Source organism: Drosophila eugracilis, unplaced genomic scaffold (assembly GCF_018153835.1).
Source record: "Drosophila eugracilis isolate 14026-0451.02 unplaced genomic scaffold, ASM1815383v1 contig_2088, whole genome shotgun sequence".
NCBI lineage: Eukaryota > Metazoa > Arthropoda > Insecta > Diptera > Drosophilidae > Drosophila > Drosophila eugracilis.
In genome coordinates, this window is record NW_024572964.1 from 7911076 (window position 1) to 7927352 (window position 16277).

Below are 16277 nucleotides of genomic sequence, written 5' to 3' on the forward strand. Positions count from 1 at the left end.
TACAAAGGAAACTCATTTATTTAGTTTGCCATATATTAAATTCTTCTTTTTATATCTATTTAGTTTATTACATTTTAACGTGTTTTGATTGAGACGGTCTGGCAACCCTAGCTCAGCAACGCCGAGTTAAAGAATATTTTCCTTACTTTTACCAGGTAAAATGTTTTTAATTATATAATCCACTGGCACTTACAGCGATGGACTCCATTGATACTACTAAACGAAAGCCAAGACGCACCCACGGCACACCATCCTATACGTACCGCAATCGTTTTGCCTACGCGCTGTTGGCCGCCGGAACTGTGTTATTCGGAATTTGGAAGTGAGTAAAATTTTTATCTCTGATCTTTGATCAATAAGGTTCTAATTAATATATCTTATAGTCTAACGCCGATTCAGCGTATTGCCAACGAAAAGTTTTATCAGGCGACGTCTCAAACGGAGCAGGAACGTGACAGAAAAGGTCTCTTCGAGTTTGCCGCTCCAAGGACTTCAAAATTCATAAAGGAGGCGCTCGAGGAAAGTGAGGAGCAAAAAAACAAATAATGGATCGCAAGACACGCCGGGCGAACTTTAAAAACTTACAGCTTCGGTAATTTTATTTTAAACAAGAACAATAAAATGTACTTAGTCATCTAACAAAATACTTGGTTTTCTTTTCATTCCAAGATCGGCACGAAGCACCAAAGCATCTATTGATACACCCCACTTTATTGACATACCCGAGGATTCCCCGTCATCCCCATCTGTCATTCCTCCAGAGTCGGATACTCCTGAACGCAAAATCAAACCAATACGAAACAGCAATGTGTTTGAAAAACCTGGTCCCAAGCCTAAAAAGGCACCGAAACTCAAGGGAAGTAGTGCATCATCAACGACTGGCTCACGCCGAGGACGCGGGAAGAACAACCAGCCTAGTATCAGCAACTTCTTGAAGAACGAACAGATCTTTGCCGAGGTGACCGCCCAACACTGTATGGCGGATAACTTTAGCCCAGATGACATTGAAATGGCGCTGGCGCTATCAAAGTCGGAGGCTGAGGCTAAGAAGCGGGGATGCCTGCGATTGAACGATGAGAAGGATGCGGTAGTGGACCTGATTGATGATAAAGTGGTGTCAACGGAGAATATACGCTTAAAACTGCAAAAATATGGCTTTCGGACAGCCGCCAAAGAAGGTAAGTCTCTAGATTGAACTTAAGTCGACATACTATTCAAAAATTATTGTTTTATTCAGATTACAACTCCTTAGCGGTCCTTCCTGTGTTGGCTGGAAAAGGAGGTAGACGTGGTAAATGGGCCAATAAGTTCACTGCCCTAACCCTACGGAATCCTATAGTACAACAGAAGAAGCTGGAAGAAAAAGTATCTGCATTGCTAGCCCAACAAGTGCGCACCAAGACTCTAAAAGATGAAGATAGTTTGGTACCGACTTATACAGTGATTAGTGCATCGCTGCAACAAATCAAGGCGGAAAGTGGATTTAAAATCCTTCGAGAACCGGACGAAGGAGAGATAGAAAACTTAAATTTATACTACGTAAAAGACTTAATTCAAGTTAGCCAAGCACCTGCTCATCACCTTCTCAAAAATTGGGCTGCAATACAGGGACGAGATTTATCTCCAGAAAGGGAAACACCTAAATCGCGCCAATTAAAGCAACAGTTGGAACGGGTCTACGTGGAGCTGGAAAATCATTTTGGGGATCAACAGAAGTTGGAAGAACAAGTAGATGAGTTGGAAAATCTAGTTGCAGAAAATATGATTGAAGATGACTCCAAAATTGGTGATAATGTGAAAGAAGCGACATCATCAACTAGCAGCAGTCCATGCAAGGAACCGCCAGATAAACGACCGAAAACGGACATGGATGATAAAGAAAACCAGAAACTGCAACCAACAACTAGTAACCTTAGCGTTCCAATTCAGATAACACGTTGCATCTCGCCAGATCTCTTTGCTGATTCTGATGATGAGCAAGATATGTCAACAAGTGCCATTTCTAACGAGCCCACAAATGTTAAGGAGCTTTCTTTAAAGGTCTACAAGAATGTAAGCATATATTCCTCTTCGGAATCCCCAACTCAAATAACAACCTTTGAAGTTTTCTCCAGTGATGAAGGTGGGAATGTTGATTATTTATGCATTAAAGTGTGTTCTAATTAGCATTATAATTTGTTTCTAGTAAAGACTGTTACCAACGCTACACAAGGGAAGATATCTTTTGAGGGTAGGTAGTTGGTGCTAGTTTGATGAACGAAATTGTATTTTTATAATATTTTCCAGATAAGCCAATAGATGACTTCATTGACCTTACCCAAGATTTTGAAAATTCAATATTTAGTGAGCAAAGCCCCAAAATTACAAGTCCAGTAAAACCATCTGCATCCGATTCTAATGTCGACATCTTATTTGGCGATGTGGACATAAACTTCAGTTCCGAAAAATCATCATTTCACCTCGATATAATAACCACTCCAAACGACACTAAACGGAGTTCGAGCTTTAATGACATAAACTTTTCCGAAAACTCAATCCGAAGAAGTAACAGTGTCTCAACGGATTACAGCTTTAAAAGTCCGTTGAATTTCAAAATGAACTTGTCAGCTGATAAACTCTTACTGCCTGTGGCTTCTCCCTATGCCCACTCGGAGGCAAGTATAGATCTAACCCAAAATAGCAACGATGAAAGCGATGTGATTTTGCTTTCCGATGAGGAAATTAATTATTCGATATGGAAGTCCAATAAGACGGCAAAGGCTTTGGATATAGAGAACGAAAGCTCAGATAGCAGTTTCTCTTCTCCGGTAACCAAAAAGAGAGCTGTTCCACAGTTCCGAACTGAAAGTGATTTGGATGATTTTTTGAAGGCATTTTCTAACGATGGCAACAGATCAAAAAGTTCAAATTCGCCCAACAAATGTTCTCTTAGCAAGGATCGAGCTGAATTTGGAATACTGGATGCTGAACCGTCTCAGCCGCTTAGCTCATTCGAGCTGCAAAGTCCCATTGAGAATAGTGATATCAACTGGGCAGAAGCATCCTTTTTGGATCCTCCGATAAAGCCCTTGGCTCGCAGGAGCAGTCACAAATTTAATGACCTGCTAGCGAAAATAAGCAAACCTGAAAGTAATTCTGATCTCGACTATGATGAATTCGATCAGATGGTCTTTCAAAACACAAAAAGTGCGTCTGTTTCTGCGGAAACAAATGACTTACCCAGTGGTCTGGATCTTCTGTTAAGAGGGGAGATTAAAACTACAGCTTTACCAGAGCCGTGTGCTCCTAAGGATCAACCTCAGATTGTGCCTGACCAGGTAGAGATAGATGGAAAAGTGTACTCCGTAGGTGTTTGTCATACGCCAAAACCAGATTTCGCTACTCTTTCGGAATCGGAGATTCTAAAGCAGCTTTACGAGTATGGCATTAAACCACTAAAACGCAAGCAGGCCGTCAAATTGCTAGAGTTTATCTATAACCAAACACATCCTATTATGCAGGCCGCTCATATTCGAGACTTACCACCTAGATCGGAACTTATTGCCCGATCTAAGTCAACTCCCGTGATGATGGAGAAGCCCCTGTCAAAACTTTTAAAATTCACCACTGAAGATTCCTTGACTCCAACTGAGTCGAAAACGGAATTCAAATTTAACGATGCTTCAGGAGAGGAGCTGCTTCGTTTTTCCCAAACGATTCCACCAATGCTTTGCAACGACTTTGAGACCTTTGTCATGCAAACGAACGTATCTAAGAAGACTCCACAGCCACTTGTTCCACTTCACATTGCCTGGCACAATCTTCTGTGTGCCAATCCTCAGCTGCACGAGAGCGTCCTTATGTTTGAGCCCATCGATTTACAGGAAGTGTACTTATATTTAAAGCACTTGGGTCACCGGTACGATCCCAAGGATTTAAAGAGCTTTTTTGACCAACGCTGCATTATCTTTCGTTATGAATTGGCCGCTCCCGGTAAGCAATCGGAACGTCACGTGCGGAAGCAGCCAAAAAAGACGTCTAAGAGGAATTAGACTCCAAATTTATCTTTTCTGCATCAAACCAGTTGTATTCCTTTCTAGTTATACGCTATTCCAAATTCTTTGTAATTATTTTCGAATATATTTTCACATAGGACATTGTTATTTAGCATTTAGTGATTTAAATTTATAAACTAGAAATTTATTCGTCTATGTGGATATCGTTTATAAAACCACATCGTTTGAATCCCTTTTCCAAATAGCTTTACAATAAATAATGAATTTCTATATTTTTCGGGGCCGTAGATTTATTTAATGCAATTTCAGAATTCAATATTAGAACACTAAATGGACAAATACAAATATATAAAGTTTGCATTAACTGTTGTACATACAAGACACATGTTTTATAAAATTAGAATATTGAACAATATTAAATGCAGCATCTTTAGACTACCCAAAAAGGGTAAATAGCGATTAATTTTTAATACAGTTCGATCTTAGGGAACTAAGACACTTGGACGGTATACTTTTCTTAAGAGTCTCTACATTGAAGGCACATTTGTCTGATTGTGATTAATGGAATGGAAACGGTTCAAACAAAACTAGTTGCTAATGAAGCTATTTGTACTGCATGCAAAATTGATATGTTTGTTGGGTGCAGAAATGTTAGTGGGGTCTTATAGCAGCTAGGATTGATTAGTTTTCAGGGGAGATATATAAGATGCAATTCATAACATTGCCGGCACGTGAAATATGTATAAAAAATATAAACAGGGGTGTCCCAAAATTCCAAGATTATTTTTGGGAAGAATTACCCTTCGGTTAGAAAATATTTACTGAAAGGGAAAAATTTTAGCTTGAAAGGTATTTCTGAGACACCCCAAAAAAGATTAGGCATAGCTTATCTCATGCTCGTACGTCTTTCCCCGCAATTCGTCGTCGTCAGGAAGTGCGTGATGGCGCAATCCGCACAAACGGGGCCCGTACCGCAGCATGACAATAATTACACCCACAATAAACAGAGCGACGGCGGCCACGGAGGGATAAAGAAAATAAAGAGCCATTCCTACTTAGATATCGCTTTCGCGCTTCTGCAGCTCCACGTATTCTTCACGTTGGCGTTGCTGGTGCAGAGTGCGGCCCTCTGGACGTGGAGGACGCTGGTGCTGCTGCTGGTGATGATGATGAGCCGAGTGTACGGGTTCTAAGTCGTCAACGCCAATCACAACGTCGTCGGGAAACACTTGCTGATGGGTTGTGGGCTGGAAAAATAAAAATTTTTATTTCGAATATTTATCGATGTTTCTTTCCTATATTACTAAATTGTAATGCCATTTTAATATGTTTCTAAAAGATTTAAAAAAAGAGATTAAAATAATCAAATCCTAGTACTTTTTGAATTTTTTTTCATGATGAATTATGATTTTTTCAAATAAGATACAAAACGACAGGAAAGACAAGTTTTTGAAAATCATTTATATCACTCACATGAATACCCTGGAAATAGGAAGCGTCTTTTAGCTCGGTGAAGTCCAGTGGCGGTTGGTTATGGGGTGTGGCAGACCAAATGGAGACCAACCAGCGGTTTCCGGTGTGTCTGTCCTGCCAGTACTTGCGGTGCTTGGAGCAGCAGCCGAGGATGATATTTAGTATGATGATCGTGCCCAGGACAACTGTGCAAATGGCAATAGTCACATAAAACGGCGAAAAGTCGCCGTAAATGTGGCCGGTGAAGTAGGGATTCTTTTCGTATGCCTTGCGTTCCTCTTCGATTGTTGACATAGTCTTTTAGGGGTGTGGTACTTGAAAAAGCGGTCAATAGCCTGCTGCACAAGGCTCAAATGTCTAAAAACAGGAATGAGTAACGAAATGAGAAAGCGGTTCCAACCACCACGCTGCTTGACACTTGCACCCCGAAACCAATTGCCACCAATTCCGATTCCAATTTGTCATATTGGGCGTGGCGTCACCAAGAAAACTTAGCAGCAGCTTCTATTATTCCCAACTTAAACGTGGATTGTACTTACCATCTGAGCACGATTGGAGGTAACTGAGATTGGCACAAGTCCCATTCAAATGTATTCGCTTTCCAGAGCTGTGAAACTGGTAAATTTCATTCACTATGCAGCTATGAAAACAACGCCCAAAGCCTGGCTCATTTAGACAGTGGTGGCACTTCTTAGATTTTCTACAGTGTTGCATGCGATCGATTACTATTTATCGATCGCAAATGCAAAATAATTATTATATAGCATACTTATAGGCAGACAGTATTTATTTATGTAGATCAAAAACCTTAGATGCAAATATTAAATTAATATTTTATATAAATATATTTTTCCATTTTTTTTAATGTATATTAAAAATGACTAAGAATAGAAATTGAATTTCAAAACAACAACGAAACTGTACCTGATCGAATTCAAACCCACCATTGAAGAAATGAATTTATCAAACAATAATTATCTATATTTTTGAAATTACCGCGATCAAAATATGTGAAAATAAACGTATTGCATATAATAGGGTAAATTCAGACCCATGATTGAAAACAAATTAAATACGGCGCCTTCGTGCCGCTTGTAACATAATCGCATTTGCTTATCAACTATTACAGGTTCCGAAGCATTTCTAACTCAAAAATAATCCAGCTATTCAATAGCCGATTTCCCCGATCACTGGTCGTAGGTCAGGAAGTTATCTAACCCGGTGAATTGGCGCGCCAAAGCCCGTCCATCGTCGGTGGGCGTACTGAAGGCAATGCTGTCTTTGGAGATCTCCTGACCGATCACCGTGTGACACTGGACGACCCGCAGCAACTTTTTTGCAATTCCACAGCGACGGTGAAGGGGAGAAACCCATATACGGGATATGCCACAGCTGTAAGAAGAAAAAACTTAGAAGCGTATTTTAAAGCGAAAATATACTGATCCTCACGTGGCCGGGTAGCTCTCCTCGCTAAAGTAGTCTATGCCATCGACCTGGATGAATCGGTGGGCTTGCGAAAGGGGCTGCACCAGGCAGAATCCCACAATCTGCTGCTTTCGAACTGCTATGAAGGCCACAAAGATCTTTGGCACAATGTACGAGGAGTAGCCCAACTCTTTGTCCACCACTCCGATGAGATCACGGAGTCTTTCGAGTCGGGCTGCCGGAGCGCGTTCAGTGATCCGTAAGATGCGACCATCACTGGCCCACTCCGGATAAACGGACACAATGTCCTCGTCAATCCAACCCTTGAATCGCAGAACGTGAATAGAGTTATGATACTCACGATGCAGCTGCTCCTCCTCTGGTTCGTGCACGGTATACACCAATCCGCATTGCTGACATTGCCGAGCTCCAAATGCCTTTTGACCTGCATCGATCTGGTATTGACTTGATCCGCCAGCGGCCGATATCAATTTCATCGAAGTATCCGGCCGACGTCGCGTTGATTTCTGGGCAACGGGCTGCAGGCGTTGCGTAAATATGGGAAATAGCCTTGGTTGAACTTCCTCTGTTACTGGTGGGTTCTGTTGTGGTGGAACATCCAGCACTGGTTCCGGTAGGGCTTCTGTCTGAGCCATATATGCAGCTTCTTCGCTGTTTACCACCATGTACAAATCGTCAACAATCCGATTGGCCTCTTCTTTGTGGTTGTCCGGGTTTGCGATAAAAATCTCAAAATTCTCCTCAGTGCAAATGTTATTGCTAATGAGAAACTCTAACAAGATTTTCTGCTGCTCCACAATATCAGGATCATTGGTTTGATAAGGCAAGCGCTGACGAAATTCAGCAAAGGGATCAATTTCTGCATACGTTTCTGGCGCATATTCAATTATATCTGGTAAGGGATCCATTTCCATGGGTGTGTCCTCGGTTTTCATGGAGGCAGACTCCACCAGCGGTTTTGATTCAACAATTTCGTCTATTACCGTGTCGTCCAAGTTTTTCAAGATTGCATCTACTGTGGCCTGCTCTGCTGAAAATATCGTGGACGATTTCACTCGTACTTGCCGTGGCTTTCGACGTGGAGTTTGGACCAGGGCGATCTTGCCCTGACTGACGCTGGCTCGGATGTTGTCCGTGATTCTTACCTCCATGCAGGTGCTGCTACGCCGACCCGACTTAAAGAATTTACGCTTGCTGAGATCCGGTGGCTCGGCAGTATTAAGAATGTGAGTCGGCTCGTGGCGAATTATCGGTATGATAGGCTCTAACTCTATGGCGGGAACGTCAATCAAGTCCTTATCCTCATCCTCACTCAGGTCAGAAAAGTCTGCAGATGTGTTTCCCCACACAGTCTCTGGCATATTGTTATTATTTTTGGCATCGTCAACTTCAATCACACTTAATGGTTTTGCCATTTTGATCGGATCCCTTGCACTACGTAAGATTTGGTGCACCTCCTCTACCTTAGCTCGCTCCGCGCGCTTTGTAGTGATTAGGTTCTTAAGTCGTTCGTTGTTCAGAGAATTGAGAATGTTATCCAAGTCGCTGGTTGGCATTCGGTTGGACATTCCGGATCGCTTCCGAATTTTGTGGCGGACTCCATTATTGATACCCAAGCGTGGACGATAAGTTGGCGAGATTTTCATTGACCGTCGTAGCGGGCCCTTAGATGTTGCAGACGTCCCTTTTGGTTTTGTAGCAGTTGATCCACTGTGGGAATAAAAGGCCATGGTGGGAATGCTGCTCTCCAGCGTCATCTTTCGCATCTTGCTCTGTGGCGATCCAGAATCGGACTCCGCTGACGACGCAACCTTAATTGGTAAAGTGTCCATGCTCACTCGCTTTTGGGACATAGGATTTAATAATACCTCATCCGAATAAGGCGCTTCTGCTGTATAATTCATAGACCTGCTTTCGTTTTCTTGATTCTTTTCTGTGTCCTTAATAATAGAAACAGCATCGTTGCTAGAATCTGAAACTTTAACTAAAGACTTTGTTCTTCTGGGGCTTTTTCTTGGGATTACTGTTATGGTTTCAAGAATTGAAGTGTCTTCTGTTTCCGAACTTCCCACTTTATTACATTTCGTATTTTTACTTCTGCTTTCCAAGCTGTCCGATTTGGTCCTAAATGCGGGCACTTCGTCAGCAGACTTTATTGTATCTATTACCTCTGCAGGAGTGTTCATCTGCCTGCTCCTAGGTGTCCCTATGTGAGGTTTTGGACTGTTGCTCTTCATTTTTAATGCTCGAATGTTACTATTTCTAACTATTTCTTCATTCTTTCTTGATATTTTCCTAGCAGGAGGCTCTTCATCTTCCGAACTAGACTCATCAACTGGGGATTTCCGTCGTTTAGTGCTGGTGCCCAAACTACTTCTTTTGTTTTTAACGCTGTTTCCTTCGCCAGAGGTATTACGATTGTGATTCAACGATCTCCTTGCTGTTCCTGCTACCTGTTTTGGAATTTGGCCATTCATTATCATAGCTGCAACCTTGCACAGTCTTTTTTGGAAAGTTTCTGGTGATGAAAAGTCTTCTCCATTCTTCTGTGCACTGAAGGTACGCGGACTGCGTCTGCATCCGCTCTTGTTCTCTTGCATGGTACTGGGTGTGGTCCGCGGGGATGGAGAGCCTACGGAGGAGGACGTGGGCGAAGACATCGATGAGTCCGCTCGCTTTCTCTGTGTCTTGGGTGTACGTGGACTGCCATTACGGCTGTTGCTGCTGCTGTTGCTATTCAAACGCATGGTGGCGGTAAACAATTGAGGCAGTTGCTCTGCCGCGCCTCCCAAGACTCGTTTACCACGGATTTTCTTGTTTTCCTTATTGGTTTCCGGACTGCTGTTGGAGCTATTTTCCGATATCGCAGTACAACTGGCGAATAGACTCTTTGCCTGTTTGTTTACTGCCACATGGGCCTTCAATGGCAAGACACCAAGACTGTCAACGTCCTCATCCTCGTCGTCATTGATCTTTCTCAGTCTTGAGACCGGACTGCCAAACAGTTGCCGTTTCCGCTCCGAGAGGCGCGGGGTGGGCAAACGTTTGGCTCGCATAGAGCTCCCACTGTCCGTAGGCGTCTCCATGAGCGCAAGGAAATCTTTTATTTTGCATTAACTTTGTCCGAATTCGCGCTTTTTTGTAGATGCCTAGTGTAGTGAATGATCAACCTATTGACGGTATCCAACACTTATTAACGCAACCAGCTGTTAGAGGATCTCCAATCGGTCATACTGATATTGTCAATGTTAAAGAATATTAAAGAATCCATCTCCATTTGAAAAATTGTCTTCTGAATATCAACCGAAAATTTAAATTTCTATAATTTATATTATTTGGGTTAAGAAATTTAAAAAACACTTTTAAAAAGAAAAAAATCTTTTTAAAATTCAAATGAAGTTTACTTAATCGAGTTCGTTTTTATACATTTTACACGTTTCCAACTTTCAGTTAACATTTGGATCTATCAGAATTAATGTGACCCTGTGAATCTTCGTTTTTTATTGGTATTTGGAATGAAATTCCGTTAAGTCACACTTTTCTGCTTGTCTTACTGTCATACTGCTGTAGAGATCCAAAAATTGTGCCGAGAAGTCCGGAATGACATATCTGGGTTATAAAAAGTAACATATTGAGCTGTACCTTATTTTTTTAATTTGCAGCCCCGGGATATCAGGTAAGTCCAGCCCCTCATTATATGTACTGCATTTGAAAGCCACGCCAATGAAAGCAACGAGAACCGTGAGAAAATGTGAACTCTAGCCGCCGCCATCTTTTTTGTGTATGCGTTAGGGCAAACGCCAACGCTATTAAGAAAAAAAAAACGCAATTTGTAGAGGTTACTGGTAATCGCGCTACTTGTACTGCTGCCTGAATGTTTGCATTTGCTCGTAATAGTTGAAAAAACAATGCCCTGTTTCTTTTTTCCCTTGAGGTCTCGCGTTGTCCGCCGCCGTCGTCGCCCAATCGCGATATATTAAAGAACAATATTTCCGACGCAGCCGCCGCCGCCGCCGCGTAGATAGCCATTTTCCGGGATCCCCCCACCCAGAGTGCTAGAAACGATATAACCGTGGACGACCACGCTGCGGAACCCGCTGCCGCCATGCCCGGAGCCGGCACGTTCAAGTTGTTCATCGGGAATCTCGACGAGAAGACGCAGGCCACCGAGTTGCGGGCGCTCTTCGAGAAGTACGGTACCGTCGTCGAGTGCGACGTGGTGAAGAACTATGGCTTCGTTCACATGGAGACCGAGCAGCAAGGTCGCGATGCCATACAGAATCTGAACGGTTATACATTGAACGAGTTTGCCATTAAAGTGGAGGCGGCTAAAAGTCGTCGGGCGCCTAATACACCAACCACGAAAATCTTCGTGGGAAATCTAACGGACAAGACGCGGGCGCCGGAGGTGCGGGAATTGTTTCAGAAATACGGCACCGTCGTCGAATGCGACATTGTGCGCAACTATGGTTTCGTCCATCTGGACAGTGTCGGTGATGTGCAGGACGCCATCAAGGATCTGAACGGTCGCGTCGTCGATGGCCAGCCTCTAAAGGTTCAAGTGTCAACAAGTCGGGTCCGGCCCAAGCCGGGCATGGGCGATCCGGAGCAGTGCTATCGGTGCGGAAGATCCGGGCATTGGTCGAAAGAGTGTCCGCGACTGTACGGCAGTGCCGGAGGCGGACGCGAGCCGCCCTCACCGCTCAGCGCTGGCGGCTACAGAGATCGCATGTACGGTCGTGATCCGTATCCGCCGCCACCACCGCCGCCGCCGTTCCTGCGTGACCGCATCATGGATGGCTTTAGGGTAAATTCAGCAACCATTTGAACCCCGATGAAATCATCCATTGTCCATTTATCATGATCTTGTTCTGCAATTACTAATGTAATCACTGTTTTCCTACCCGCAGGACTATGACTACTATGACCGCCGCTTTGAAGACTCACGCGATCTATACGAGCGTCGTTACCAGACCTCACGGATGCGTGACTTCCCGCCGCCGCCAATTTCGCGCCGAGAACCCATGCCCCTGCCGCCCCCCTTGAGTGGCAGCCTGCGCTCCTGCAGTGTTTCCCGTGGATACGACACTATGTTCAGCCGTCGCTCGCCTCCTCCGCCGCGCAGCAGCAATGGAATGAGTCGCTACGGGTAAGTACCACAAAGAATTTCTATGACTAAAGATGTTACGATTACTATTGGGGGAATAACCAATTTTGCTTTTAGGCAAATTGATTATAAATTTCTCTGCCGATTTCAGCAAACATTTCTAATCGGTTGTTATCCATTGACTATCAGTTTCACCACTCATATTTGAAATTTAGTACCTAGAAAGTTCTTTGTCAGCTTGTTTTGATGATGAAACCATAGATGAAATATTTCATTTTAAATTAAAAATATAATATAGTCAAGTTTTAGCCTTTGTTGAAAAAGTTTCTCATTTTTCTCTTCTTTTTTTCAGCTCTCCCACTCCTCACGGCTACGAGGACTTTAGTCGCGATGCATTCGACGAGCGGATGATTTCATCGCGCGGAATGCGTGGTCCCTCACCTCCGGGTCGTCGATATGCGCCCTACTGAGATGAGTTTTACTATAACGGCAGCAGCTGAGTGGCGGTTGCACTACCGATGCCCCTGCCCATGTCCCTTCCTATGGCTCATAATCTATATCATACACCCAGCAACCAAAGGACGGCAGCTGGGGATTGCTGGCTGCTCTGCTGGTCGCCAGCGGCGTACACTCACCAACTACACCAACAGCATATGCTGATGCCGACGACATTTGCACAACTGTGGATGCCGCCTTGGTAAACCACGCATATTTTACTAAGCCTAAACTAAAACATAAATCATATACTTAAACAAGAAGATGGCAACACCTGTCGAAGCATCCTCTTTATATGCAAATGCCTAAAAGACTAGACAACGACGTGCTCCCCCACACATCCATATATATTCGATTGATCAGTAGATTTTCCGAGTACCAATAAAAGCATAAACAGTCGAAAATATGCAAAAATAAACGACGTTTTTTTAAAGCTAGTTTAAGGGGCAGTATTGCAACGATGTGTCTTAGAACTAACAGCATTCCATCAGCTACGTGTGAGTCGTGGATTGGTGCCTGCTGTAATTGCTGGAAATAGGCTCTTCGGGCGAGTTGTCGTCCACTTTACTACCGTTGTGCTTGTTTAGTTCTTGTAGTTCTACAGGTGTGGCTTCGAAAGTTGGCGGGATTAGTAAACGACTGGGGAAGATAATAGAATGCAATTAATTTTGAGGAACCTCTTGTATCAAATGTATCTTGACTCACTTGCTGCACTGCAGCCAAAACATTGACAGAAGCATCATAAACGAGGTTATGCCGAACGTCCAGACTGTGCCCAAACGGGTGTAGACAGAGCCGACGAAGACTGGACCAAGGACACGTGACAAACAACCCGAGCCGGTCATCCAGCCCATCCAAACGCCCTGTGGTCGAGGCCCCAGAACCTTTGAGAATATGGTCTGGATTAGAGTCACCCCAATGGGATATCCCACTGAGGTGAGGGCGAATCCAATGATAAATTGCGTCAAAGTCAAAGCTGGCAGCTCGCCACACCAAGTCTGCACTGGCGGGCAACCCAAAAAGAGTGGATCGCTTTCGCTCAGATTCAGACTGGCATTAAAGGGCTGTGCCAGTTTGGGAGGATCCGGACCCCAGGGCACGAAAAGCACTCGTCCGAGAAACATCAGTGAGAATCCACCCCAGATGAGTACATAACGTTCGGCAAAGAACTTGCACATCGGTTCAATCAATACAAACGTTCCCAGGGAGACAAAAGCTGCGACGGTCATCATGATGCCCATATACCAGAGTGCCTCGTCGTTGGACCAAGCGAACATATCCATAGTCAGGGATGTGCCCAATCTGGAAAGCGAGATAGAATGTTATTTGAGTTCCGGATTTTCTTATCACACATTGCAACTCACGTCTCCAGCAGTACAAAGTTGAATACCAAAACAAAGAAGGCAACGATCAAAGTCCAGGCGGACAGATAGTTCGGCTTGATGGCTTTCCACGTTTCTCTCTCCGATGTGCCACCCTGCAACACCATCACCTCTCGAGCTGCAATTTTGTGTTCCTAAACAGATTTTAGTTCAGATTTAACTAAACCAAAAATTTAATTGAACTTGATTTTCACCTCGAAAACACCGGGAAGAAACATCAAATAGTTTCCTGTGCTCATTAGAACATTGATCCATCCGGATGCCGTGTACATGTTAAAGTGCATATTGCCCCAGAGCCAAACGTATCCCTTGTCACCAAGCGGGGTGACTGCCGCCTGTAGAGTTGGACCAATAATGAAGCCTAGGACCTGAGCTAGTGACACCATTGAAACAGCGTGAGTCCGTTCGCAGACTCGCGTTGCACCAGACAAATACGATCTGCATAGAGCTATATTCGCCGAGCTCACTCCGATTAGGAAGCGCGAGGCAAGCATCCAATACTTCACATTATTCGGACGCAATTCCAGCGATGAGTATATTCCGCTGGCCATGGTAAACAGCGCCAGCGAAATGAGCAGGGGCAGACGAATCTTTCCCAGCTTGTTGCCCCACCAGCCAAAGATCGGGCTGAAGATCATTTGGCCCAAAGGATTGGCAGCGACAATGAGGCTCATGAACTCCTTGCCCGCACTGGGATCTAGCTGAAGAGAGATTGGCTTGAAAAACAATGAAATAGTATGCCTATGTCCAAGCCCACCTTGTTGAGGTAGGGCCAAATGCCCGTGAGAATGATGCTGAAGCCCAGCGCCATTAAGAACATAGTGAAGTAGATGATGCGGATGGATCGCCATCGCTGTTTATACTCCTCCAGAGTCTCCAGGCCATCGTTTACATCCTCTGGCAGTCTTTTGGTTTCAAAGCGAGCGGACACTCGTCGGACAAACTCCATGATCCGCCTGCTGATTTGTGTGTGTTTGGTGGGTGAGTTGGTTGTGATGGAAGTCTTTCTTGAATTCACCGCCACTGAGTCATTCTGTAACTGGATTTGAATGAGTTATTAGTCTTTTGTATACGTACATATATGTCAGTTGGGTGACTTTTTTCGAATAGTAATATCTTTAATATTCCTTGCTAAGGCCCAAAGCTTATATTTTTTCAAAAAACCTAAATATTTTATTGCGAATTTTGTGCTTGCAAAACTTTAAGTATTTGGTGGATTATCTGCCAGCTGTGATTATCCTCCGAAATACAGAAGATATGGGAAACAGTTGACCGAACTTATCAAAGTAATTTCGAAAGATAAAGGCAATCGGTGCCGAAATAAAGCTATCCGTTGCCATGTGCGGATGTGTGTTTCTTTAGTAAAAGTCACTATCACTGTGAGTACGCCTTTGTTTTTGTTTATATGTCATGATAAGGTTTATACAGAACCCGCCAGTTTATTACATTATTGTATTTATCAAAGAGAAAGAGAGAGGAAGAGAGACCCAGACTACCTTCTTGTTTGGCTAGAACAGGGCCCAAATAGCAACGTTATGAGGTAGGCTAATTTAAACTAAGCTATGCCAAATTCAACAAGTGTTTTGAACTGTTTTGATAATGCAACAAGTGCAGCGATTAGGCATATCGATCAGACTTATTCACTTCCTAGTTTCTCAATGGAAAGTACGCCTTCATAAATCAATTCCAGATTGAATATATTTCCAATTGATGCACTCAGTTCTGAAGAGGGGCCAGATTCTCGTTCTGGTTCTCCAATCACGCACGCACACAGACAGACATCTTTCGAATACTAGATATAAAATAGCGACCGTTGATCTCTGGTTGTTTTCTTGTTGATTTTGTTTGCTTGACAAGCTACTTTGTAATCGCACTCTTTTCTATGATTTCTAATTATTTCGGATTTTAAATAATTATTTAGCCCGCACACGACACTTTACTCTTTGTTTTTTAGTGGCTTCTTGATTGTTAGTCTCTTTGTCACTCTCTCTATTTTTGTAATATTTAACCGTACACATCACCAAAGGCGCATATTCTCTGGCTCCTCCGCTCCCAATGGCAAGATACATATATATTTTTCTTCGCAGTAAAAACAAAAAGTAACCCCCTACCGCGCGTCCTCTCTTTATAATCCCTTTGTGGGGCTTCGAGCGTGTAAGTAAATGCACCTTCTACCAATTGGGTTCAGTTCACCCAACTACCTGTTGAACAGCGACAACCACTGCAGATGAACAAAACTTTTGTTTACTGATGTGCTCCCTAGACTGCCTAGACCTTTTCCGGCCAAGTTGGAAGCCCGACTGACGCGTTTTCGTTTAAAAAGGTTTTTTTGAAACCGACCAGTTAATTTTATAGATACATTTACATTTGTTCTCTCTT

General features: G+C 43.5%; 7 protein-coding genes across 13 annotated transcripts; 3 read left to right on the plus strand and 4 right to left on the minus strand.

Moving 5' to 3' along the window:
• Nucleotides 1–105: 105 nt before the first annotated feature.
• Nucleotides 106–644, plus strand: LOC108102746. The gene is made up of 2 exons (XM_017207897.2): nt 106–322; nt 384–644. Exons 1-2 carry the CDS (start codon nt 198–200, stop codon nt 544–546), a joined length of 288 nt encoding a protein of 95 aa, XP_017063386.1. The 5' UTR covers nt 106–197; the 3' UTR covers nt 547–644.
• LOC108102744 (structure-specific endonuclease subunit SLX4) lies at nt 488–4270 on the plus strand. Of its 3 annotated transcripts, none has more exons than XM_017207892.1 (5): nt 488–592; nt 670–1178; nt 1238–2122; nt 2186–2230; nt 2287–4270. In XM_017207892.1, exons 1-5 carry the CDS (start codon nt 546–548, stop codon nt 4029–4031), a joined length of 3231 nt encoding a protein of 1076 aa, XP_017063381.1. In that variant the 5' UTR covers nt 488–545; the 3' UTR covers nt 4032–4270. The 3 variants fall into 3 exon arrangements, with proteins under 3 accessions (XP_017063381.1, XP_017063384.1, XP_017063383.1); XM_017207895.1 differs by having other exon boundaries at nt 2191–2230; nt 2287–2386; XM_017207894.1 differs by lacking the exons at nt 488–592; nt 670–1178 and having other exon boundaries at nt 2057–2122; nt 2191–2230.
• LOC108102747 lies at nt 4268–5044 on the minus strand. Its single transcript, XM_017207898.2, has one exon. The coding sequence runs from the start codon at nt 5042–5044 to the stop codon at nt 4871–4873; it is 174 nt and encodes a 57-aa protein (XP_017063387.1). The 3' UTR covers nt 4268–4870.
• A 6-nt stretch (nt 5045–5050) lies between these two features.
• On the minus strand, nt 5051–6159 carry LOC108102745. The gene is made up of 3 exons (XM_017207896.2): nt 6008–6159; nt 5469–5825; nt 5051–5242 (listed from the first exon to the last, which is right to left on the minus strand). Exons 2-3 carry the CDS (start codon nt 5760–5762, stop codon nt 5051–5053), a joined length of 486 nt encoding a protein of 161 aa, XP_017063385.1. The 5' UTR covers nt 5763–5825; nt 6008–6159.
• Nucleotides 6160–6427: 268 nt separating this feature from the next.
• Nucleotides 6428–10131, minus strand: LOC108102754 (N-acetyltransferase eco). The gene is made up of 2 exons (XM_017207913.2): nt 6918–10131; nt 6428–6860 (listed from the first exon to the last, which is right to left on the minus strand). The coding sequence occupies exons 1-2, from the start codon at nt 9998–10000 to the stop codon at nt 6656–6658; spliced, it is 3288 nt and encodes a 1095-aa protein (XP_017063402.1). The 5' UTR covers nt 10001–10131; the 3' UTR covers nt 6428–6655.
• Nucleotides 10132–10446: 315 nt separating this feature from the next.
• Nucleotides 10447–12934, plus strand: LOC108102752 (RNA-binding protein lark). The gene is made up of 4 exons (XM_017207909.2): nt 10447–10590; nt 10849–11721; nt 11825–12063; nt 12374–12934. Exons 2-4 carry the CDS (start codon nt 11020–11022, stop codon nt 12489–12491), a joined length of 1059 nt encoding a protein of 352 aa, XP_017063398.1. The 5' UTR covers nt 10447–10590; nt 10849–11019; the 3' UTR covers nt 12492–12934.
• Nucleotides 12923–16217, minus strand: LOC108102751 (major facilitator superfamily domain-containing protein 8). Of its 5 annotated transcripts, none has more exons than XM_017207903.1 (6): nt 16100–16217; nt 14656–14937; nt 14093–14599; nt 13881–14032; nt 13222–13818; nt 12923–13155 (listed from the first exon to the last, which is right to left on the minus strand). In XM_017207903.1, exons 2-6 carry the CDS (start codon nt 14845–14847, stop codon nt 13008–13010), a joined length of 1596 nt encoding a protein of 531 aa, XP_017063392.1. In that variant the 5' UTR covers nt 14848–14937; nt 16100–16217; the 3' UTR covers nt 12923–13007. The 5 variants fall into 5 exon arrangements, with proteins under 5 accessions (XP_017063392.1, XP_017063393.1, XP_017063396.1 ...); XM_017207904.2 differs by having other exon boundaries at nt 16067–16204; XM_017207907.2 differs by having other exon boundaries at nt 14656–14931; nt 16100–16192.
• Nucleotides 16218–16277: the final 60 nt, after the last annotated feature.